Source organism: Hypomesus transpacificus, chromosome 18 (genome assembly GCF_021917145.1).
Source record: "Hypomesus transpacificus isolate Combined female chromosome 18, fHypTra1, whole genome shotgun sequence".
In the NCBI taxonomy this organism is placed as follows: domain Eukaryota; kingdom Metazoa; phylum Chordata; class Actinopteri; order Osmeriformes; family Osmeridae; genus Hypomesus; species Hypomesus transpacificus.
The window spans coordinates 14,233,049-14,258,779 of NC_061077.1; the positions used below are offsets into that span (position 1 = coordinate 14,233,049).

The 25,731-nt window shown below is 42.8% G+C and overlaps 1 protein-coding gene across 3 annotated transcripts in view; it reads right to left on the bottom strand.

Moving 5' to 3' along the window:
- The window catches only part of znf335 (zinc finger protein 335), a 37,584-nt gene extending 16,612 nt beyond the window's left edge, over positions 1-20,972 (bottom strand). Inside the window, exons 1-21 of one of the 3 annotated variants that reach the window (XM_047040207.1) lie at positions 19,539-20,972; positions 17,976-18,173; positions 17,341-17,614; positions 17,087-17,164; positions 15,863-16,942; positions 15,390-15,557; positions 12,050-12,217; positions 11,535-11,805; positions 11,134-11,308; positions 8,267-8,379; positions 7,941-7,959; positions 7,709-7,846; positions 7,358-7,434; positions 7,110-7,270; positions 6,380-6,600; positions 5,843-5,939; positions 5,633-5,721; positions 4,615-4,877; positions 2,270-2,402; positions 1,089-1,292; positions 205-347 (exon numbers count right to left, since the gene is read on the bottom strand). In XM_047040207.1, the coding sequence (XP_046896163.1) occupies positions 205-347; positions 1,089-1,292; positions 2,270-2,402; positions 4,615-4,877; positions 5,633-5,721; positions 5,843-5,939; positions 6,380-6,600; positions 7,110-7,270; positions 7,358-7,434; positions 7,709-7,846; positions 7,941-7,959; positions 8,267-8,379; positions 11,134-11,308; positions 11,535-11,805; positions 12,050-12,217; positions 15,390-15,557; positions 15,863-16,942; positions 17,087-17,164; positions 17,341-17,614; positions 17,976-18,173 (4,070 nt within the window). In that variant the 5' untranslated portion in view covers positions 19,539-20,972. Of the gene's footprint in view, positions 1-204; positions 348-1,088; positions 1,293-2,269; positions 2,403-4,614; positions 4,878-5,632; positions 5,722-5,842; positions 5,940-6,379; positions 6,601-7,109; positions 7,271-7,357; positions 7,435-7,708; positions 7,847-7,940; positions 7,960-8,266; positions 8,380-11,133; positions 11,312-11,534; positions 11,806-12,049; positions 12,218-15,389; positions 15,558-15,862; positions 16,943-17,086; positions 17,165-17,340; positions 17,615-17,975; positions 18,174-19,538 lie in introns of all 3 variants that reach the window. The other 2 variants (XM_047040208.1, XM_047040206.1) reach the window with 2 other exon arrangements.
- Positions 20,973-25,731: the final 4,759 nt, after the last annotated feature.

Below are 25,731 nucleotides of genomic sequence, written 5' to 3' on the forward strand. Positions count from 1 at the left end.
CTACAAATCACAGATTCTGAAGATTACTGGAAAACATAAAAAATAAAAATAAACACTCGTATGTGGAATTCAGTATTTTGTGGTGACCTCTGCTACTATTAGAGTGCAAATCCCCTCCAGGGTTCGATGAAGTGCTCCTCTACCCAACCCTCTACTCTGCTCTGCTCCCCGTGGGCGCTCTCTAATGTCCTCCCCCCTCCCTACCTCTGTCCGCACAGCTCGCAGGAGAAGGGCTTCTCATTGGTGTGTGTCATCATGTGCCGCCGCAGGTCCTTCTTGTTCTTGGAGGCGAAGCTGCAGCTGGGGCACTTGTGAGGCCGCAGGTAGGCATGCAGCCCCATGTGAGTCTAATAATCATCATCATCACAATAATAATCATAATAATCATAGTAATAATAATAAATTGCTATTTGTCATGTGCCTTTCTTGCACTCAAAGTGCTAGAGTACAATATATTAAGTCTCATAACATACAACAACAGTAAGAACAATCACAATCAAATTAATTATAAAAAGGTAGGTTTTAAGCAGTTTTTTAAAGCAGTCCAAGAAAGGGGCATTCCTATTGCAAAAAGGTTGAGTAGCCAAGGCTACAGGTGAGTAGCCAAGCTTATAGGATCAATGCGAGTAAAGGCCCCACCACTCAGTTTTCAGTTTACAAAGAGGCTGAAAAGACAAGCTAAACGAGAATGGGAGGAAGTATACGGTGTTGCCAAAAGGGTAGGGGAGGCATGGGGGCATCAGTTCAGTCAGCTTTGCAAAAAAAACGGTGTGTACACTTACAGTACTGTGCAAAAGGAACCCAAGATTTGAAACAAATATTATCTTCAAATGTTCTTTTTTTTGTCTTCTGTATTTGTGCTGCAGTATAAAAGTGCAATGTTGAAAAAATCTTTGTTTAGTCTTTTAATTTTGTTATGTTTTAAAGCATTTTGCTTAACTTATTTCTTAAGACTTTTGCACAGTTCTGTATGTATCACATTTGATTTATTCCCTATTTATTTTGTATTGTGCGATATAGAAAATGTTTGCAAGTGTGTGTGTGTGTGTGTCTGGGCACCATAAGGGACGGCGTTGATTGAAACCCACCTTGACCTCAGGCCAGGACGAGGCTGTGAAGTCACAGTCAGGGCACTTGAAGGTCCCTGGGTCCAGGTGGGCCCTCTTGTGGTTCTCCATGTCGGAGCGTCCGTGGAAGGACTCCATGCAGATACGGCAGGAGAACCTCTTGGGGTTGAGGCTCTGCTGGGGGGAGCCCAGCGTGCAGGGAGAACCAGGGGCCTCACTGCTCAACTGTACCCAGGAACAGTACACAGGTTGGGGTCAGGAACTGGAGGGATTAACCCTGAGCTAACTAGTCAATGGATGACAGTCAATCACATAAGTGATTGACAGAGACAGTCAGAAAAAAGGCACCTTCTTGTGTGTAAAACAAAAATTGAACTCTGTATTTTGCGTTTTGTGTCACCTGTGTATTAGTATATACAATATATAGTATTTAGGTCAACGAGAAGAAAAGGTGTCACTGTCTCTCAAAACTGAGATGAACTTTTCAGATCTCTGTTTGGGAGTATTACGATAATACTGCACCAAGCATTCATGTCCTACTGCAGAAAGGCTTTTGTGATGCGTCCAAGCCACTATCTCCCAACACCTTCAAAGCAAGCTCACTACTATCTCCATATAGTAAGATGAGACAATCACTACCTGGGAGGGAAGGCGGCGGGATCTCAAGCATGCGCAAAGACGCAGAGTCCAGTTCATAGCCCAATTCACCGTTTACAAGCATGCAATGTCCGAATTAACTCGGGGTGACGATCAGATCGTAGTCGGACCGCAATTATTCGAACAAAGGTGTTTACAAGAAAGGGATGATTCTATTTCAGTCCAAATAAGCCAGTAATTCGAATCCATGTAACCGGTGACTAATATCATGACATGATTATTTTATTCACTGTCATGACACCATATACAAGTGTTCCATGTGTGATATAAAGACAATAGAATAGTTTGTCATAATCCCCCTTTTCGGCATAACTAAAACATTAGTTTTAATTTGGTTGAGTGTCGCCGCAAACATTTAGATGTCAGATTTCAAAGAGGGGTTGTTGGCCAAAATAGTTTAGGAAAACCCTCATTTTTGGAGATGATAATAACGTGTCTGATAATTCTGTCATGGATTCGGCACTGCTAGACAGCAAAACTACATTTTCGTAGCAAGAAAAGGGACTCACAATGAAGTTGTGTACTTAAGCTTGATATGGATTTACCTCCACCTGCTGTAGCTCCCCGTCCCCGAGCCCAGAGGTCAGGTAGTATTTGTCGCTGTGACCCTTGTGGTTGTCTGACCCCGACACGCCACTGTCCTCCGTGGCCTGGCTGGCTGGGGAGCTGCTCTCCACACTGTCAAGGACACAACACCAGGGTGAGAGGCAGGGCCACGTCTAACATTTACTATTAATGCAAAAACTGTATTTGAATATGAAAAATATGTTATAATTTGAAATTCTGAGGGACCCTGAACATCTACGGACACTAAAGGCCGATTTAAATCGTCCAGTTTCTCCGTTTTTCAAAAAACGCATGGGAACGCCCTCGTCTATGTGGAACTCTCCGAGGAGAGCCCTCGGAGAGCTCGACGTGCACCTCCTGAATTTCCTAATTATTCGTCGGAATTTCGGATAGTTACGGATGGCTGTGATACAGTTGGCTGTGATTGGTCCATATTAAGAACCGCTTGCGGTTGGAATGCAGGGGCGGGATTGCCGTGACCAACAAGACAAACAGAATCCTTTGACCGCCATTGCTGTACGTTTTTACAATTCATATTTCTGCTAAACAGTACATCAACAGTAAATCAACATCTGAATTAAAATGTGACGAGAAATGGGCAGTGTAGTTGCTGAAAATGTGCGTATTTTATTGAACAAACGGCTCATTTGTAAATTTGCTTAGACTCGATAACTTGGGTAAATTAACACTCAACGACTTCCATACAAAGACAGTTTCTCTAAGGTCGTCTTCCACAAAAAAAACTTTGCGCCACCTACTCTTCTGGCGGTGAATTGTTTTCAGCACCCACAGCCTACAGAGAAGCATAAACAAAGTCTATCCGTCCATATCAGTCAACCCGCCCATCCGTAAACGGAGTCGGAGTAGCATATTTCGTCCCCTAGAATCATCAATGCAGAATGAGATCGATATGCTCCAAGCAGCAGTCTTTTCGAAGTTTCGAGCTAGCAATCTCACAGCTGGTGGTAATTATTATTAAACTGGGATTCACAACAGCCTGTCAGAAACCAAAAGGGCCTGTGAGAGAAGAAAAAAAGTCTCAAAACAGACGAGAAAATGCTGATTGAGCAGCATGGCAGGTGCCCAGTACAAAAAGAGTCTTGGGTCCAAAATAACCCCATGACAAATAAACGAGTGATGAACCACTATATTCCAGGTGTGGTTGGTCGCTTTTTTCAAATATCAAACTAGGCTTCCAAAACAGTTCGGGAAAATTCCCGATGGGCCGAAGCACTTCTGGGCCGGAGAGCCACTTGCCTTATAATTTTAGAAAATACTGACGCCAGGTCCTGCGCACCTTTCCTTTATAAATCACAATCAACTTGAGATTGACCGCACGTGAACGAGCCACTGACCCGCCTTGCCTCCTCCCATAAATTAATATGCAGAAGGTCTATAAATGCGCTCCTGAGGTCATTTCGTTGTCTGAATTACCGTACTTCTTCGAATAAACGCCGCCCTCTAAGAAACGCCGCGCCAAAAATGAACGTTAAACGCCGCAGCGTTTATTTGAAGAAATACGGTGACTGTGAGATCGAGGTTCTGACAACAGAGGTGGAGGCGAGAAAATTGTGTCCTGTTTGGCGGCCCGTCATCAGGTATTAGTGACAAAAGAAAGTCGTCAGAGTGGAAAACTGTCACTATTAGCGCCCTTTCTTGTTTTTAACCTGCAGCACTTTGAGATTTAGATAAATGTAAAGTGCATTACAAATAAAATTATCATTATTATTATAGGGCCATTAATGCTGTGGGTTCAGAGAACCGGACCATGGCAGAAATTCAGAAGAAATGGTCTGATATAAAACTTTAAATGAAGAAACGAGTGGTGGCGCATCGTAAGAGCATGGTTTTGTCGTTCGTTTGACAGCCTCAAGTTTAACAGAAGTTATTAAGTGGTGGCGGTATAAACAGAAGGCTAAAAAGCATTTCCCGTTTTGGGTTTTGGCATTTTGATGTGATCATCCACATTAATGATCAAACTTTTATTTTTATGTTTTTTGAATAGTCAACGACATAAAAGTACTAGTGGAAACTTTATTTTGTAATGTTTGGTGAGTCTCGGCACTTTTCAGTTAGAATTCGCCATGTTACAGAGCCAGACAAGACTTTGCGGACGGTCCGCACATTCTCACGTCTGCTCAAAAGTTTCCGTGACGACCCGCACATTCTCACGTCAAGTAAATCTTTATATATATCACAAAGTGTGGGTGAAAACCAGCGTACGCAAGCTTTTGGTGCGTACGCAACGTTTATACATGAGGCCCCTGGGCCTATTCTTACTCCCACTCTGTCCCTGCATGGAGGTGCTGTATCTGGGTTGTACCTGTATCCGGGGCCGGTGCTGTGGATCTCTTCCGCCGCTTGTTCCACCACGCTGAAGTCCTCCGCCCCCTCGTACGCCTCGATGGCGATCTGCGCCAGCTCGCCCGTCTCCGCGCTGGCCGCCTCGTAGGCCTCCTGCACCACCGTCTCGCCGTTCTCCGATACATGGAAGGTCACAACCTTCTGGGGCTGGCCCGGCGCTGAGGCCAGGCCCGTCCAGGAGCCTGCCTCTAGGGCCCTTCCATCAGACTTCAACACTGCCACCTGGGGGTAACACATAAAAAAGTAAAGCAAAAATGCTTTAAGACATAATGAAATGGATAGACTCAAACATGTTCTCAACATTGCACTTTTATACTGCAGCACAAATGCAGAAGAAGAAAACAATAAATATTTAAGATGATTTTTGCTTTTTTTGATTTCTTTTTGCAGAGTACTGTACTTTCAAGGCCACAAAATGTTATAAAAAATAAAACAATTATTGAAGTTCACAGAGGAAGTAACCAAGTACTGGATGCAGCTTGACATGATGGCACTACACAGTTTGTCCATGTCTATGTTTTATTTGCAGTTACACACACACAAAGTAATATGTACGACTTGGTAATGGTTGCAAGATTTCTTCTTAATTTTTACTCTGAGACAAAAAAGGGCAGAATTTGGTTTCTATCTATTTACAGATTAATCTGAATATCCCACTGTCACTTTAAAATTCCAGCCTTTCAGAAAGACCATGTGTATTCATGATGCCATGGTAGCAGTGAAAAGTTATGGTTATAGTTTGTTAAAAGCCTCAAATATAATATAATAATATAATAATATATATATAATTTGTTATTATTAGATAGATTGGATCAACCTAGTCAAGGCATTACTGCTATATTACACTGTACCGGGTTAGTATAGCAATGGCCATATCTCTGTATGAGGTACTTAAACACCACGCGTCCATCCTCTCAGCCAACCCTTGTTTCGTGTGCAGAGCACTACCATAGAATGGGCTAGCCCATCCTACGTACCTGAAGGGAGTTTCCAACAAGCTCCCGCGCGTTGCTCATGTTCAACAGCAGGTCCAGGGCATTCTGGGCCGACAGGTCAGTGGACTCAGCTGAGGAGGGGACCAGAAGGGGGTGAGTTTGTTTAACCACCACTTTCTGAAGTGAAATGTGTCCTTTTTTTTTTTAGGAGGACTTGTATGTGAATCAAAGTTTGTATTTGCAAGGTTGTACCTTGTTCATAGATAATGGTGGTGTTTCCCAAGGCATCCTGGGTGACAGAGGCATTGTCCATGCCCTGCATAGCTTGTAGCGTATCAGGGTCCACCACCTAAACATCACACACACACAAAACACACCAGAGGCGGATGCCAGATTTAACTTAATTAACCACTATCATTCCAAAACGTTTGTTTATAAAAAAATAACTTAAATAAAACATTTAATACTTTATACAATGATGAACAATGGTTTCAGAATGATACAAACGTAGGCTACATAGCCTTTGTTTTACTTATATAGTAGCTTGTGATCTGTTTTGGCTGATCTTTCATTTCAATCATGGCATGTTATTTTATTTTGATAAGGTGGTGGATGGACCACCATTCACCAGGAAAGACTGGTTTACAGATCCGAGCTTGCATTCATAAATTTGCGTCAACCCTTTTTTTGACCGTCTCTGCATCTTTCCTCGGTCACCAACTGAAATGGCCGCAGCAGGGGAGCACATAGAGGCCTCGTGGGGCCAAAGGGTGACAGCGGAGGTCTTACGATTGCGTTGTGCAGGCCGTGCGTGTCGTCATGCTGCTGCTTGAGCTCCTCAATCTGCTGCAAGGTAAAGAAGGGGCGGCGGCGGCGGCGGACCGGCTCCTCGGGGTGGCTGGTGCTCCACTCCTCGAAGGCCTCTGCGTGGCGACACTGCACGTGCAGGCGCAGGTTCTTCCTGTGCCTCGTCATGAAGTGGCACATGTCGCAGGAGAATGGCTTCTCTCCTGGAGGAATGGACGGACACACAGAAAATGTGTGCAAACACACAGTTTAGGACTACACTTGCATGGGGCAGAGAATAAGATATAGATTCAATTCGAAAAAAATATTTTATTGTCTATCCCCATAGGGATGGAACAATAGAGGAGAACATTATTTTAGACAGAGCCTCAAACAAACAAGACAGAACATAGAGATAAAAAAATACTAGAAGTAAAAACCCACACAACTGTTGTAAGAGACCTATTAAATTACATTAATTTTATAATCCCATTTGAAATGTCAATAGCAATAGGGATAAAAGTCTTCTTGTATTGTCCTTTTTTCCCCCAGAGGTACCTTATATCGTCTGCTGGATGGAAGAACCTGAAACGAATCACGAACGGGGTGGAAAATGTCCATCGTAATAGCAGAGGCCCTTTTCCACTTCATGTTACATATCCACCCCCTAGATGTTATATATTCACATTTTACCAACACCGACCGAATGATAATGCTCTCTTCAAGAACTGACCTGTGTGCTTGATGGCCAGGTGGGACACCAGGAAGTCCTCTTTAGATGTGGAGTATTTACAGTAGTCACACTTGAAGGGCTTGTCGTTGGTGTGGGATAGCTGGTGATTAAGGAGCAGCTTCTTGTTGTCGCAGGTGTAGTCGCAAAACTCACATTTGAAACTTAAAAACGGGAAAAAGGAATTAGCATTTGGTCCTAAGTAAGGAGGGTGTACAAATATTTTAGAGAGACTAGTGTTAGAGACTGACCTACTGTCCCCTAGGGTTTGGATGTGGGTCAGAAGATGCACTTTGAAGGTGTAGCGCTTCTTGAAAGACTTTCCACACTAAGAAATCAAACACAAATGTTTTCTACCGACTGAATTGTGTACACAAACAAAGCTGGACAAAGATAGTTCGACCAAAGCAGACGCTGTTACTAGCACTTGGCTAGTTTGCTAAATAAAAGCATATTTAAATATGGTCTAATCAAATACATTTTTAAGAAATGTCACAAAGGGCTCCAAGTCCACTGTGATTTCAATAAGGACAGATAAGTTTGTTATTAGTCAGTCAGTGTCACATATGGTATTACTGTTTTGTATGCCTGGGCATCCCCACCTTGTCACACATGTGGGGTTTCTCAGTGCTGTGCGTCTTCATGTGCTGTGTGAGTCTTTTCTGCATGGGATAGACCCTGTGACACACCGGGCAGGCGAACTGGGACACCCTGGGACACTGAGATACATGCAAAGCAACCTGCTACAGCATGAAAACACATACGTAACAACCCACAGCTTGTGAAGAGGAGTGTATATTATTTCCAATGGAAATTTTGGACTAGTATTCTTACCAACTCCGTTTTTATTTTCCTGAGTGAAGGAGTAAAGGAAAAAAAAGATAATCAACATTAAGATTAGAGTGACAGGAGACCATTCAACACAATGTACTTTGAATTATAGTAATAATATAATACGTTTATAGCTATTATTTTTATTATAATTAATTATAGTACTGCTATTTTAATAGAGTTCAACTGATCAACAGTAAGATAGGTGGGGTTAGCATTACTGGGAAACTCATTGGTTCTACTGTGCCAGAAGAAAGTAATCAAGCCATTAAATAATTTTATTCAGTGTTTACACCCAGGGTGAAACTCGCTACTCAAGCTGCGCTTACTTGTCCTTGTTGTGTGTGGCAGAGTGTCGGATCACGTCCTTTCTGTACACGCTGCTGTAGTCGCACTCCTCACACTTGAAAGGCTTGTTGCCCTCGTGGTTGAACATGTGCTCCTGCAACACAGCACACAGCATCTTCAAAAAGCCCTCAGGCAGTGGTATTAGGGTTAGTGTTAGTAAGCCAGAAAAAGCCAAGTTTGGGGTTTGATTTAAAGGACAGTACAAAAGGTCCTTAAAAGGCTCAACAGGAGCTCTTATTATAGATTATAATAAGATTATTATAGACTATTATTTTATTGATATGTTGTTGACTGGAGCCTTGTCACAAACAATATTCAGATGATAGTTATTACATACGATAAATAAAGAGGTTGCTATTGACATATTACAGGCACACAATGCTAAGACAAAACCCGCAGGAATGGCAGAACTTGACTTAGCACCATCAGATTCCCTCTTCTCTTTACAGCAGGGCTCCAGACTAACTTTTTCCCTTGGTTGCACTGGTGCGCCTAACTTTTTTATTTAGGTGCACCTGCACAAAATGTAGGTTCACCCAAATGTTTCCTTGCGTCGCCACAATTTCAAGGTCACCTTTTTATCACGCTCCATATACATTCATATATATTATGGAAATGATCTTAAACAAGAATAAGGTGTAGATAAATATTGGTTTTATTTGAAGCACAATTAAACTGTATATAAAAAAACATATATATTGTAAGTGCTTCTGAGCTGCCAAACTAAAACATTGCAAGCAAAATAAAACTTTTCAAAATAGAAAGTGCTAATGACCTAACATTTCATGGCTCAAAGTCTTATAGCGGGTCCCCCCCTTGCTGCCCTTCAGATGGCCAACACCTGTAATTTGGCTTTCTTGCCCTTTGGCCTTGGCTAAACCAGCTTGCCACACTCTCCCTAGCATCAAAATCCTAGCTCCATGGGTTAGCTCCATGGCCCTGCTCCGTAACTCAGGGGTGGACAATTAATTTTGACAAGGTGCCACATGAGAAACTTGAAATGTGTTGGAGGGCCGCATCAACAATAACTTTAACTTAATTCTGCTCACTATTCATTTCCCCCCATTGTAAAAAGCTGTAAAGTATATATTTTGAATAGCTGCTACTGGTTATCAGAAGAATAAGGATATTCTGTAAATATTTATATAAATATTTTACATGTTGGTCAACTAGGAAAGACTATCGAAGTAACAGTAAAAAATAAAATAATCATTACATCAGTGTTTCATTTTATTTGTAACTAGTCAATCTTCACAAACACTGAAAAGTTGTATACATGCTGGCACGTGCCCCAGTCAAAAGGGTCTAACAACGCCCCTGATCATATGTCAAAAACTGGAAATACAGTCGTTAAGCTCCCGCGCAATTGCTACACTCTACGTCCTCGTTATCAGTCCAGACTTTTTTTATCAGTCCAGACAGTTTTTTTAATATGTGATCTACCGGCCACCAAATTTTCAGAGTTTTCGGGCTCCACCAATAGGCTAACAGTGTCTGAAGTTGTCATGCGCCATGATTCACTGTAAAGAACAATCGCATGCCAGGGTCATGATGAGATACTACATTAGCATTCATGAGGTGCTTTGCATTGACCATTTTATGGTTACAAATGGGCGTGTTCAGGGCGGAGTACAATGCTGATTCACGTACGCACACTTGTGGGTTGATTTTCTACTGGCGAATCAGCGAACAGAGGGAGTGGCTGAGAACGATGACGTTGATGTTGTGATGTAGTTCCGTAATGGCGGCGGAGAAAGATGCCAGTGAAGCCATTCGGTCCGTTGTGGCAACACTGCCAAATATCTATAAACTAAAACCGGAGCGAGAACAAGTTTTGCTGAGTTTTGTTGGTGGCCATGATGTTGTGGCCCTGTTCCCCACGGGGTTCGGGAACAGTTTGATTTTCCAGCTACGGCAGCTAGCTCTGTTACAGTAGTGGTGAAGGAATTGGCTAAGGCGAACGCTAGCGATTGGTTATGGCAGATCAGAGTGGCTCTGGGCAGATCCAATAGTTTTAAACTTCAACAGAGTACCCGCCTACAAGGAAGTCAACGCTTGTCAATGGAGCGAGGCCAGACTCTGTACGAATGAAATGTACGAGAGTCTGGTTAGGACCAGGCTAGCTGTTTTAGCAAGACGTGAATGATATTCGCTCAAGTCATCATACTGACTGGTATTGTTACTTTCACTTTACATTTACACTTACAGTACTAGTACTAGTACTAATTACTGTGTAATTGTTTGCCGTGATAATTAAATGCTAGTGTGATAATAAATGACCAAATCATACAAACTGTTATGATAGACTACATTATTTTAATGCAGTCATTTATTTTAAAATAGGTGGACGTCATGTACTAACCTACATGAGAATATGATGCGTGTTTGCAGTGGACGGATCGCCCCCCTCCCCCCCCCCCCGTTGAAATGAACGAATGACTCTTCGTTCATTTTACTGAACGAGATTCAAAGAACCGAATCAGTCAAATGATCCGAACATCCCATCACTAGCACGGAGCACTGTATGCATACAGGAATATCTGGACCACAGCCAATCAGAGGCAAAGACCCCATCTCTGTCTCTGATTAGTTTAGACCACGATATGATCCAACCATGAGTTCCGTCAAAGAAGAAACAAATGCTTAGTTCCTGAGAGGCAGCGGATGCGAGGAGGTTAGGTGCACCGGTGCTACCTAGGAAAAGAAATTGTACCCGTACAAATTTTGGTCGCACTCTAGAGCCCTGCTTTAAAGTGTGCTACCAAGGCAACAATACAGCACATAATGATCAAAGCACTTTGTGAACCTGGGTGACAACACGCACACACACAAACAAACACACACACACCTTGAGTGAGGACCAGCGCTTGCAGCGGTAGTTACACTGGAGGCACTTAAAGCGTTCAGGGTCGTTGCCCTCATGGGAGTCCACATGGAAGCGCAGGTCGTCCTGGGACATGAAGCGGGAGCCGCAGATCCAACAGTTGTGAGGCCTCACCAGTGGCTTGAGGGACTTACAGTACCTACTGGACACAGCCAGGGAGGACAGCACAAAAGTGGGACACTGAAAACATAAAACGTGTTTACAGTATGTATTGAAGATTTGTATTTATTAGTTCTTGGAAAGGACGCAAGTGGCTGGCTAACATTTCAGAGACCACCCTAATCTGCTACTTTGCACACCTAGTTTCAACAAAGAGCTCCTACCGAAACATAAACAAGAGTCTAAGCCAGGTGTAGGCCCCTTACTTGCGGTTCATGTACTTCTTGTACTTCTTACGGAGGAACCTCTTGGAGGGTCGCCCTCTCTTCCTGGGGAAGAACTCCTCCTCCAGCGGCATGTTGGAGGAAGGGTCTTTGTTCTCGGAGTCCGACTGGCTGATGCCCGCCTCTGCCTCATCTCCGCCGTTGGAAGGCACCGGTCTGTTTCCCATGCCGGATGAGCTGGCCTCCTCCGGCAAGCTGGGCTCTTCCGCTGCGCTAGTCTTAGGTCTCTTGGCTGGGCTCCCAGAAGCTGTCTCTGTGTTGACACACAACACACACAGACGCAGGGATGAGACACAAAAACTGTGTACCTGTGGGGAAATCCTTGGATATAAAAGGCTTCATGCTCAATCTCCCCATCTTAACACCTCATGTGAAATACACACACTCTAAACAAAGACAAACTCGAGAATAAAGGTGGCACTTGCGAAGTACATGACGTGGGTGTGTCTTGCCAGAGTGGAAGGGGGATGGGGGGAGGATTTTGTGGTGACACTCACCACCTCTGGTGCTGTAGCCCTCCTCAATGAGGCTGAACTTCCTGGGCCGGCCGGCCCGGCGCCGGGGGCGACCGTGGGAGGAGGAGGAGCAGGGAGGGGGGGGCTTCTGCAGAGGGACAGGCGGTCGGCCCCTGCAGTCCTCGTCTGCTGGGTTATAGTCACTGTCCTCTGCAGGGAAGACGAGAAAGAGAGAGAGAGAGAGAGAGAGAGAGAGAGAGAGAGAGAGAGAGAGAGAGAGAGAGTGAAGGAGAGAGAAAAGAGAGGGAAAAATACAAAAAATGAATCATCATAAAAAACGATACATTCACATACATTTGTGAATCAATCTGAATCGCTAGCATACTGTATCGCAATTAGGGCTGCAACTAACGATTATTTTAGTAATCGATTAATCTGTCGATTCTTTTTTCGATTAATCGATGAATCGGATTAAAAAAACAAAAAAACATTAATTTCCAACCCTTTTCAAAAACAGAACCGACAGTGCAAATTCACAGAGCAAAACATCTTCAGAATGTGCACAAAAAGGCACACAATTTTGAAAAAGTTATTAATATTAGCGTGGATTTAACGCTATTTTCAGAGATGAGCAATTTATTTGAGTTTTGTTTAACATTTTTGAAAATTGAAAGGTTGTGGAAGTAGGCCAGACTTTACGATTGCAACGATTAGTCAACGTTATCGACAACGTCGACAATAAAACAGTGTCGACAAATATTTCTGTTGTCGACAAATCGTTTGATCTCATAGGACCTATTTTTGCGGAGCTCTCGTCGGCGCGGCCATCTCTTAGGCGCACCGGATGTCGAGGTTAGAATAGGTTATTAGGGTTGAAACAGGTTTTATGTGCATTTAGGGTTAGTATAGTGTACTATTTATTGTTATCTGTAATTGAGGAAGTTTTGGTATTAGGGTTAGTATAGTCGATTATTTATTGCTATCTGTATATTTAAGAAGTTTCACTTATTTAAGCTCAGCATGTATTCCGTGTACTTATATGTTATGTTATGCCAGGTGCTTGCGTTGTCTTGTCTTAAGAATTTCAGTGCCCAGTCTAACCTTGTGTTGTTCTGTGTACCTGACAAATAAAAGACTTGAACTTGAACTGTTTTAAGTGCCTGCAATAACGTAATTTGACCAGTGCATCGCTGTAGCGCTAGACTAATGCAGCCCTCCCGTATGCTATCCAATAGAAGAAAACAGCGGTAAACATTCTAGGGTGCAAACGGGCCTGAAAGTCTTGTGTGGGAAAGTTTCACCAAAGATCCAACAAAAAATCCTGTAATATGTAATGTGTGCAAGGCGGAACTTGTTTTCCATGGTAGCACAACGTGCATGCATGAACATTTAAAACGAAAGCATCCCTGCACGAGAGGAGATGGAAACGGCAAGAGGTGAGTGTGCTCAAGCTGGATGGCTAGTTAGCTACACCAGTTGATAATAACAAATTACGCAGTATTTCACGGATACCAACACCGTAGCAACATGTCCACAGCAGCTAGACAGTTCAGTGTATACGACCATTGTAATGAGACAAACAAAAAGCCAGTCCAGAAATTATACTGTTACTCACTGTTTTTCATTGAACAGAACCCTGTTGTCTTACAAGAGATATGTTTACAATCCTCCTTTTTTCTGTCTGTAATACTACTGACTTATTTTTGTTTATTTATCTTTTAAATACTTTACAGCAACATAATTGAAACAATGCTTAGAGCGCATTTTTGATTTAGGTTGGACACAATTGGACAAAAAGAGATGTAATAGCCTGTTCAGTTGGCTCAAAGTGCAATACAAATATATTTTTCAAAAGCTGAAGTGATTTCTTGGTTTTATTTATTAGTTAGAATAAGTAAAACTCATTAGTCGACTAATCGATCTATTAATCGTTAGATTAGTCGATTATCAAAATAATCATTTGTTGCAGCCCTAGTGTATATGTATGATTTTTTGACAACATTTTGAACAAAGTTAAAGGTCACATGACATACTGTTTTTGGATAGGAATTAGTGGTCCCCTAATACTGTATCTGAAGTCTCTTTCCCAAAATTCAGCCTTGGTGCAGAATTATAGCCACCACGAGTAGTCCCACAATGAGCTTTCCTCAGAACGCGCTGTTTTTGTGTCTGTAGCTTTAAATACTAAATGAGGAGGAGAGGCGGCACCTTGAGCTAATGTTTACAGTGGATGTATCGCAATGACTCGTAGACCCGTTGCTGTAAGTTGCCTCAAATTTGCCCATTCTCATCTGATAACCCTGGTTTGCAGAGCTGCACACTCAGTCATTTCAATGTGGGGAAAGGCGGATATCGCGTGCGCCATAACACCAACAGCAGAACGTTATCCACATAACAACCAAGCGTACAACACTGCGTTACAGTGCAGCGGCTCCTTGTGACGTCAAAAGGAGCAGGTTTTCAAACGGAGCGTTTGAGCCTTCATTTTCCTTCATTACACCTATCGAAAGTTCTAGCCACTGGGGGACCAAAGGCAGGCTAGGGGACTCATATTAATGTTAAATAACCTCCTAAATTGAAGTTTTCATGTTATGTTACCTTTAAGATTTGCGAGGATTAAGCTATTTTCAAAGATCAGTGATTTTCTATCATTTTATTTGAAACTTAATTGAAAAAGTAAATGCTGTGGAAGTATACCAGACATTGTTAAGATACTCTGGTGTCTGTCTGAGGTTTTATATTCATAAAAATATTATAAAAGTCTAAATATTTCAAAATTGTATGTGTAGTTTTCACAAGGTCCCTGCTGCAAAGTAACGTCTTCCGAATGTGAGTTAAAATGTCGAATATGAAACTAACTTCACCCTGGTCAATTAACACACCTTCTCGACGTATTTAGTGTGAAATGCTCCCACACCTTGGATGACTTAGGTTGTACTGATTTCTCCGCCATGTGTTTCAGAACAATGTTACTCAACAACGTCTTTCCGATGGTCTTTCCTCTACCTCCGCGCTCAACTAAACTTTTTTTTTTTAATACTCAAACATCTCCGTGACTTATTGAGTGGTGTAATAATCGCGCGACACAACGAATCGATAATGACATTTGTTGCCAACGCTTTTAATAATTGATTTTAATCTACTTAACCGATTCGTTGTTGCAGCCCTAATCACAATTCAAATGTGAATCAAATTTTTCCCCCACCCCTACTAAACAAGGTGTATTACTATGGTATTCACTGTGTGTGCGCATGCTTTGGAGGGTGCCTGTCACATCAAGCATTGAGAAAGAAAGATTTGAGAAGAGAACGAGAATGTGCATGTGTAAATCAGGGAACGACTTGTGAACGGTCACCCTGTAGCCGTGCGATTCCAAACCGACCTTCCGGGTCGTCAATGGCCCCCGCGTCCACAATGTCGTCTTCCTCCTCCTCTGGTGCCGGGGGTTTCTGGTTCCTCTCCTCCTCTCCCTTCACCTCTGCCCGCCTCAGACGGGCCAGTTGCTCGCTCTTCCTGGGACGCCCGCGGCCGCGCTTCTTTGGGAAGTCACCTGGGACACACAGTGGCTCATCACCACAGAGCTTACTGCTATCTACACAGTGGTCAAATGCCTCTAAAATACGTTTGTTATAGCTGGGGTTAAATACATACATTCTGAATGAAGTAGACAGCCTTCAATCTCTAGCTACCTTTAAATACAGTCACCTCAAGTCTTTGAAGGCAGTTAAGACATAGAGGAGTGTCCATTTCATTTTGAACTTCCGATATCGGGTAGACTAAATGAATGGTACTGAAAGCATTTGACGATGTTCCCATCTAGCACTCGCCTCAGGTCTGCCGCGAAGCTGCTCTTACCTGCTGGTTTGAAGTGCCTGTCCCTCATATGGTTGATAAGCGTGTCCTTGGAGACGCTTTTGTAGGGACACATCTTGCACTTGAACTGCTGCACGATCACCACCTCCATCATCTCCTCAAGTTCAGCCAGGTTTGGCGCCCGCGTCCCGCTCCCCTCCTCCTCCTCCTCCACCGTCCCCTCCCCCGCCGCCACGCCTGATGCCCCCACCCCCCTGTCGTCCTCGTCCCCCCCTGACCTTGGCGCGGCGCCTGGCTCCGGAAGGGAGGAGTAGGTGCCGCTGCTGCTGATGTATGGCCCCGGCTGGCACTCGCCGCAAGCCACAGCCTCAGACAGCTCACAGGGGCCAGCGGTGTCGGCAAAGGGTTGGTCTGAGGAAGTGCCCTCGTCGGCGTAGAGGGAGCCCTCCGGCCCCTCGCTGGTCTCCAGGTAGCAGGAGTTCTGAGGCTGTCCAGAGTGCTGGGGCTGGTCTGGTTCTGCCTCCTCATCCTCCTCCTGGGGATGGTACTCGGAGTGTGAACAGCCAGGCTGCTCCGAGTCTGCATCCGCCCCGTGCTGTGCCCCATACTGGGCCCCGTACTGTCGGCTCTGAGAGTGGTCATCGCTACTGTCAATGTAGCGAGAGTTTTGCGGCCGCTCAGCCGACGGCAGGTAGCCCCTGTCGCTGCACTCCACCACGTAGCGCCGGCCGTGGTGGGAGGGGTTGGAGTCGGCACCACTGCACTCCACGTACCCCGGAAGGTCCTGGTCCGAGTTGTCCGCCCGGCCATACACCGGAAAACTGGACCGGGACCTGGTCTGATCGGGCTCCTCTCTGGACGATTCCATGTAGGAGGAAGACTCCCCGGTCTGGTCCGGCCCATCTCCACTGCACTCCACATACTGGGAGGAGTGCTGGGGCTGGTCAGGGTGGGCCGAGCTGTAGCCGGAGGGGCCTGGCTGGTCGTCGGAGTGGTCAGGCTCCACACCCCCCTGCAGGTCCCCCTGGTCATGGCAGGTGGAGGTGGGACCCTCTGACAGGGCCTCAATAGCGATGCGGCTGGACAAGGCCGAGGAGGACATGTGGGCCACCATAGGCGCCCCTGGGAAGAGGAGCGAGCCACATTTGTGAAACACAGAAAACCCTGCAGAGGTGTTGGTTCAAGATCTGATAACTGTGAGTTAGTTTATGATCATACATTATAATACAGGCTGGATGGATCAAGTCTATTGGGTTTCAGTCTCACCATCATCTGGTCCTTGTAGAATCAGGTACCGGTCTGATTCTGCACCCCCATCCTCAGCACTGGTAACTGCAATGCAACCTAGAAGATGTTTTTATGTTATCTCACACTATATTATCATACCGAAATACTTCCAACAAATCTCACTGGCAGGCTACAATGATGACCAACCAGAAAATGCAGTTCTCCATTCTTAAACATGAAAAGAGCTTACACGCAAATGTTCGAAAATACAGACATCCCTCTAGGACCCTCACCATTCATGATGTCGGGCCCAATGGTGGATTCAATGATTTTGTCGATGGCGGAACCCATGTCTGAGGAGGTGGAGGCCGTGGAGTCAGACACCATCATGCACCCGTCCGACACCGCGCTGGAGTGGACCAGCACCTGGGCTGACTCTGACACCAGGATGGACTGGGTTACCGTGGAGACGCTGGACACGCTGGTGGATTGGGCCACCGAGGAGGAGTCTGGGAGGTGGGCAGTGGCTCGGACGTCTGTGCTCGAGCTGGTCTCCGGGAGGAACACCTGCTAGTGGGTAGGGAGAAGAGACTCTGAACGTGTTCCAACTCAAACATATGGAAATTACTGTGAGCGTAACTGAACTAGAAAAATAAATCTCTAACTACAGAACACTGAAATATGTTTTTCTCCTATATTATTACATTAACACAGAATCTACTAAAGCTATGTAGATGTGTAATTATGTAGATAATATTGAAATGAAATAAGATTTAAATATATATATTATTGTTGGGCCTGGTTGCAAGTAAACATTTCATTGTTCTTTGTGTACATTTCACATGGAAACAACCTGAACTTGATAAGCAACCTTTAAACACAACTACTGAACGCTCCATTAGAGTAGACAAGTAGCATAGCTTCTTACCATGAGCCCCTCTGAGCTCTGCCCCACGTGGCAGTCAGACTCGGGGGCCGGTGTGCCATGGTGAGCCGAGGCGGCATCGCTGCTGTCTGCAGACATGGCCTCAGACGACTCCATGCCCATGCCACTCTCAGACGGCTCCTCCATCCCCGAGGGGCCCACATCGCTACTGCTCTCCACCTCAATCTCCTCAGAGTCCATCTACAGGTTACAGGTAAACTGTAGCTACAGGCTACATGTCTAAGTACAGGAACAGGATCGCCATCATGATGCTATGACTGATAACCAACGTCATAGCATGTTGTGACTGGGGAGTCAGGGACCCAGTTGCTGTGTACATTGTGATGTTGCCATTAATGTGATGGGAATAACATAACATTTTGCAAATCAGATCGGGTCCATATTGAACTGTGTTTCAATATGCAAGCAAGTATTGAATGGGGTAATGAGTGTCCTTGGAACAGAATGTCTGGGTAAGCTGTGTACCATAAAGTACCCAAACGTTGCCTTGAAAAAGTAACAAATGAAGAGTCAGCAGTTTTCTGATATAATGGCAGTTTAAGTAGAATCCATTGTGATGTCCTGCAAGACCTACTTTATATCTTCCACTTTATAGGTATGGGCAGGTCAGTGTTTCTGTTTACTGGCTGAGCTAGAGGGCTTTGTGAGGATGCTTTGGGTCAGGTCATAGACTTAAGATGATCAGAATATGAGGTCTGTTTACTTGAATTTGGCAAGGAAAATAAATAGACGGTTGTGAAACTGGCAGTAGCAGGATTGTGTAGGAAAATAAATAGGAATGTGTGTTGGGTCTATACTCGTTGAAACTATTGCATATGTATGGTATTATTTTGATTAACCAATATATTAACTGTTGGTGGTTGAATAGCAGTTAGCTTTATAACGACAAATGCTTGCTAACCAGCTAGGTCCCTGTGATGAAACGAGCAGTCAGAAAGAATAGAGCTAACTAGATTAAGTATTTGGCTAAACGCGCTAGAGTATTTTATCAGCTACTACAGTAGTGCCAGCACTAATCGTGGCAACAAGATGGCCAGTTAGTCTAGATAGTTACTAGTCGCTCGGCCACACCATGCAAAACCAAATGCTAATCTAGCTAGCACAAGCTAGCCTAGCTAATAGATAACTTGAAACCCGCACTGTCATATCGAAAGATTTCATAGGGCATTGTTGTCTTCTATCATACGGCATTTTAACCTCATGTCTAGTGGCGGAATACCAATATGCCACATAGCACTGAATGGTCATCGGTTATCGGTACGACGGACACAATTTATAACCGATCCGATCTCTCAGACTTACGTCTGCGTTAAGTATTTTACACGACCCCTCTGACAGTTTTGAAAGGGCCTAGGTGCCCTTCGTCCTGCCTGCTGAACACCGCCATTTGCCACTAGCACTTTTCCACTCAGGCAATCTGGAAGCTCTACTGAGGCAGAGGGACCTCGAGGGCCTCAGACACAACAGATCGCCCGACTTATCTCCCTGAAGAAAATGAAAGTAATTTTGACGTTGAACACGAGATTCCTTTGAATTCATTCTTACCGTGAATTCCGATTTGAAAACCGTAGATCTTAGTAGAAATCCCCAAAAGAATAAGGATATGTAAGCAATTGTAGTTGCTCTTCTATTCGGGCGCCATCAGTATCTCTTTGCTTCCTGTTCGACCAACCGGATCTTGTTTTAATATTTATATGTAACATGTAGTTGTATCTAGGACACAAAAATGCTGTTTGCAAATATTCCCAAGAAAGGTTGTTTGAATAACGTTTTTTCGAGTTCATTTAGTTCACGTTTTTGGTAACATATAGAACTATTGTTTTTAGAGGCAGACACATTACAGAATGTATTGCGCAGTAATATCCACAGCAAGGACTTGGGTGTTTTGGATCACCGCACAGTTCCGTAGTATGAAAACATCGCTAATATGCATTTTACAAGATGGAAGGTTGTTAAGCCTCGACACTATTAGGCCTAAAACATTTCACGTTGTCACATTGCGTAAGTGACATTGAGAGGATAAATGGGCAAAATTGATACATTTGAAAGGGATATGCAAGTATCTAGGTAGAACTAGGTGAGCCACTTGTTAGTCCATAAGGCTATACTGAACAACTCCTACAGTGAGACGAATAGGACATTGCAGCCGACTCGGCAATCGAACTGAGTATTGTATCTGCTGTATACAGTGGGTAAAATTGCAAAAACATTTGCCTGGGTTGATGAATAGCTGCCCCTGCATTTTACATGCTTATGGGAGGACGAAAAGAGGTCTAGCACCTTTCCTAATGCAGTCTAGAATTCCTCATGCTGCATGATAACATTGCAGGGTGAGGGTGTTGGTGTGATGTTGTGGGGTGCTTTGCTTTCATGGCACACACATTGCCCCTTCATGAAAGTGGAGTAACTTTTTAATACCACGCAACATCTGAGTATCTTTGCCAATAAAGTGCATCTCTTCATAGCAGCAGTGCATCCATCTGCTACTGTTTTTTAAAGCTGAATAATGTCTCATACCACAAGGCTAGAATTGGTCATGAATGGTGCTACAAACCCAGTCACCAGATTTCTACCCAATTGAGCACATATGGGATGATATTGAGCTATTTGAAGTAGAGATCCAGGACCATCCAACATCACACTGTGGGAAGCATTAGATTGATCATGGAACCAGCATCCATGTGGAATACTTTTTACATCTTGTTGAGTCGGTGCCTGTGGCGAAAGGAATTTACTCAATGTAATGGACCGAGGTGAAATCAGTTTCATATTCGAGATTCAACAGACATTCATATTCGTACCTCCGTTCAGGCGCCGCGTCATATTTAGGGACTAGGGTAAAAAAGTTGACAGTCCGAAGGTTTTTTAAATATTTTTGTCAAAATCCACCATACCAACTTCAAATGTGTTCCACATTCTTCTACTACTGACTGACCAATTTGTTCAAGCTTTGGTTTGGTGATAATGTTGATCATTGATTAACCCATAGCCAATAAATCAATTAAAACACCAATATTTCAGTATTTCCTCAATATCTTTGTCAAAAATTAACATAGAAACGTCAGACCTGTTTCACATTATTCTACTACTAGCAAACCAACTTGTCCAAGCTTTAGTTTGGTGATAAAGTCGATTATTGATTAACCTATATTGCCAATAAATCAAGAAAAACACCTATATTTCAGTGTTTCCTCAATATCTTTGTCAAAAATGAACATAAAAACTTCAGACCTGTTTCACATTATTCTACTACTAGCAGAACAACTTGTCCAAGCTTTGGTTTGGTGATAAAATTGATTGTTGATTAACCCATAGCCAATAAATCAACAAAAACACAAATATTTAAGTATTTCCTCAATATCTTTGTCAAAAATGACCATAGAAACTTCAGACCTGTTTCACATTATTTTACTACTAGCAGAACAACTTGTCCAAGCTTTGGTTTGGTGATAAAGTTGATTGTTGATTAACCCATAGCCAATAAATCAACAAGAACACCAATATTTCAGTGTTTCCTCAATATCTTTGTCATAAATGACCACAGAAACGTCAGACCTGTTTCACATTATTGTACTCCTAGCTGACCAAGTTGTCCAAGCTTTGGTTTGGTGATAAAATTGATTAATGATTAACCTATATTGCAATAAATCAAGAAAAACACAAATATTACAGTGTTTCCTCAATAACTTTGTCAAAAATGATCATAGAAACTTCAGACTTGTTTCACATTATTCTACTCATAGCAGACCAACCTGTCCAATCCTTGGTTAGTTGATGAAGTTGATTATTGATTAAACCATAGCCAATAAGTTAATAAAAACACAAATATTTCAGAATTTCCTCAATATCTTTGTAAAATATGAACATAGAACCTTCAGAACTGTTTCACATTCTGCTAGTACTAGCTGACCAAGTTGTCCAAGCTTTTTTTGTGTGATAAAGATGATAATTGATTAACCAGGGCCATAGCCAATAAAAACACCAATATTTCAGTATTTTTTGTCAAGTTTGCTGACGACACAACCATCGTGGGCCTCATCTCTGACAGTGACGAGTCAGCCTACAGAGAGGAGGTTGACACCCTGACATCATGGTGCCAGGACAATAACCTCTCTCTCAACATTAGCAAGACCAAGGAGATGATTGTGGACTATCGGAGGCGGCAGGAGGAGGAGCATGCACCCCTACTCATCAACGGATCTGAAGTGAAGAAGAGCAGCTGCTTCAAGTTCCTCGGGGTGAACATCAGCAACGACCTCACCTGGTCTGTTCACACGGACAAGGTGGTCAAAGCGGCCCGTAAACGCCTCTTCTTCCTGAGGAAACTGAAAAAGTTTGGTATGGACTCAGTCATCCTCACAAACTTTTACAGGTGCACTATAGAGAGCATTCTGACTGGTTGTACAGTGTGGTATGGGAGCTGCACAGAAAGGGACCGCAAGGCCCTACGAAGTGTGGTCCGTTCCGCTGAGTTCATCATCGGCAGGAAGCTCCCAGCCCTACAGGATACCTACCATACACAAGCTGGCAGGATTCTAAGAAACTGTTACCACCCATCCTTCAGTCTCTATACCCTGTTGCCTTTTGGCAGGCGTTACCGTAGCATCCGGTCGCGCACACGCAGACTGGACAACAGTTTCTACTCAAGGGCCATCAGGCTTCTGAATGGACACTGATATGGACATTGATTCACTGCACACTAGTCACTTATACACTGTCACTATCAGTAACATTGCACTACTGTACCTCACTGTACTTCGCCATCAGGCTCCTATATGGTCATTGACATAGACACTGATCTGCAATTTTGCACTACTGTACTGTACTCCACCTAGGTTAGAATAGTTTATAGGGTTGTAATAGGTATTAAGTGCATTTAGGGTTAGTATAGTGTATTATTTATTGTTATCTGTATATTTAGGAAGTTTTAGTATTCGGGTTAGTATAGTCGATTATTTATTGCAATCTGTATATTTGGGAAGTTTCCCTTATTTAAGCTCAGCATAGATGTAAATTATGTTCTGTGTACTTATATGTTATGTTTTGCCAAGTGCTTGCGTTGCCTTGTCTTAAGAATTTCAGTGCCCAGTGTGACCTTGTGATGTTCTGTGTACCTGACAAATAAAAGACTTGAACTTGTATTTCCTAAAAATACTGTATAAGTTTAAAGTTTCTATTTAAACAATAAGCCCCAAGAGGCCGTGGTTTACGCTGATTTTAGAACAGGTAAGGGGAGTTGTTAGGCACGACGCAAAGCGGAGTGCCGAAAACCCCCTTACCTGTTCTAAAATCAGCGTAAACCACGGACTCGCGGGGCTTATTGCTTTTCTAAAACTGTTACTACAAATATTTGATATGGTTTTATCAATAAAAACTATTAGAAACAAAATAGTTTAATGATAAACATTCATTCTTCCGCTACTACAAAGTATAGTTTCTACATAAATCGTTGCCACGCAACAGCCAGATGGACACCTTTGCCGTCTTTTTCAATTTGAAATATTCGATGCGCAGTAATCTGGAATGTTAAAGAATGTTATGAGGACAACCTGTGAGGTTATGCTGAAAACCGCGCAGAGATTTCTTTTTTTTAAATGCTCATGCGCCCCCCACGTGACATGAAAAAATGCCACCCCGGGCGGCTGCCCGGTCTGCCCGGTCTGCCCGGGCCTAAAACCGCCCCTGGCTATGGGTTAATCAATAATCAACTTCATCACAAATCCAAAGCTTGGACAACTTGGTCAGATAGTAGTAGAAGAATGCGCAACAAGTTTGAAGTTTTTATGTTCATTTTTGACAAAGATATTGATGAAATACTGAAATATGTGTTTTTATTGATTTATTGGCTATGGATTAATCAATAATCAACTTTATCACCAAACCAAAGCTTGGACAACTTGGTCAGATAGTAGTAGAAGAACGTGAAACAGGTCTGACGTTTCTGGAGTAATTTTTGACAAAGATATTGAGGAAATGCTGGAAAAAATTTGTTTTTCTTGATTTATTGGCTGTGGGTTAATCAATAATCATCTTTATCACCAAACCAAAGCTTGGACAACTTCTAGTATTAGAAGAATGTGAAACAGGTCTGAAGTTTCTGTGGTCATTTTTGACAAAGATATTGAGGAAATACTTGAAAATGTGTTTTTGTAGATTTATTGGCTATGGGTTAATCAATAATCAACTTTATCACCAAACCAAAGCTTGGACAACTTGGTCAGCTAGGATTAGAAGAATGTGAAACAAGTCCGAAGTGTCTATGTTCATTTTTGACAGAGATATTGAGAAAATACTGGAAAGTGTGTGTTATTATTGATTTATTGGCTATGGCTTAATCAATAATCAACTTTATCACCAAAACAAAGCTTGGACAACTTGGTCAGCTAGGAGTAGAAGAATGTGAAACAAGTCCGAAGTTTCTATGTTCATTTTTGACAGAGATATTGAGGAAATACTGGAAAGTGTGTGTTTTATTGATTTATTGGCTATGGGTAATCAATAATCAAATTTATCACCAAATCAAAGGTTGGACAACTTGATCAGATAGTATTAGAAGAATGTGAAACAGGTCTGAAGTTTCTGTGGTAATATTTGACAAAGATATTGAGGAAATACTTGAAAATTTGTGTTTCTATGGATCTATTGCTATGGCCCTGGTTAATCAATACTTGTCTGTATCACCAAACCAAAGCTTGGACAACTTGTTCAGATAGTAGTAGAAGAATGCAAAACAAGTTTGAAGTTTCTGTGTAAATTATTGACAAAGATATTGATGAAATACTGGAAAATGTGTTTTTATTGATTTATTGGCTATGGCTTAATCAATAATCAACATTATCACCAAACCAAAGCTTGGACAGATTGGTCAGTCAGTAGTAGAAGAATGTGCAACAAGTTTGAAGTTTGTATGGTCGATTTTGACAAAGATATTGAATAAACATTCGGACTGTCTACTCTTTTACCCCGGTCCCTAAATATGAAGCAGAGCCTGAACGGAGGTACGAATATGAATGTCTGTTGAATCTCGAATATGAAACTGATTTCACCTTGGTATGTAATGGATGTTCTTCACTATGTTAGTTACATTTACATTTATTCATTTAGCAGACGCTTTTATCCAAAGCGACTTCCAAGAGAGAGCTTTACAAAGTGCATAGGTCACTGATAATAACAACAAGATAGCCCCAAAGCATTGCAGGTAGCCAAAAACAGAAGTACACATTGTAAACAACCAAAAATAAGTGCTAAAGGGAAGAAACCATAAGAGCATGTAGTTAAGCAAATTACAATTACACAGCATGAATCTCTAAGTGCAAGTGTACCTGTAGGAAAGCAATAAAAATAGGATTAAATATAATACAACAGTTTAAATCAGCTACCACTAACCAACAAGAGCAACAGTCTAAGCAAGAGTAATTGTGATCCTTGAGGAAACTAGCGTTGGGTTCAACAAACCATTCCTAAGTACCGTTGTACTCCCGGAACAAGTGCGTCTTGAGCCTTCTCTTGAAGGTGGAGAGACAGCCTGTGTCTCTGATGGAGGTGGGGAGGTGATTCCACCACTGGGGGGCCAGGCAGGAGAAGATAGTTTGTTATGCATGTTTTTGTCTTTGTTGTGTATCTACGGTACATGCCATTTCAAGGCACCCACTGCTACAGGGCATATGCCACTTTACTTTTATGTTCAGCTAAAGATGGTTATTTCATACCTTATACATATACAGCACACAAAGTCAAA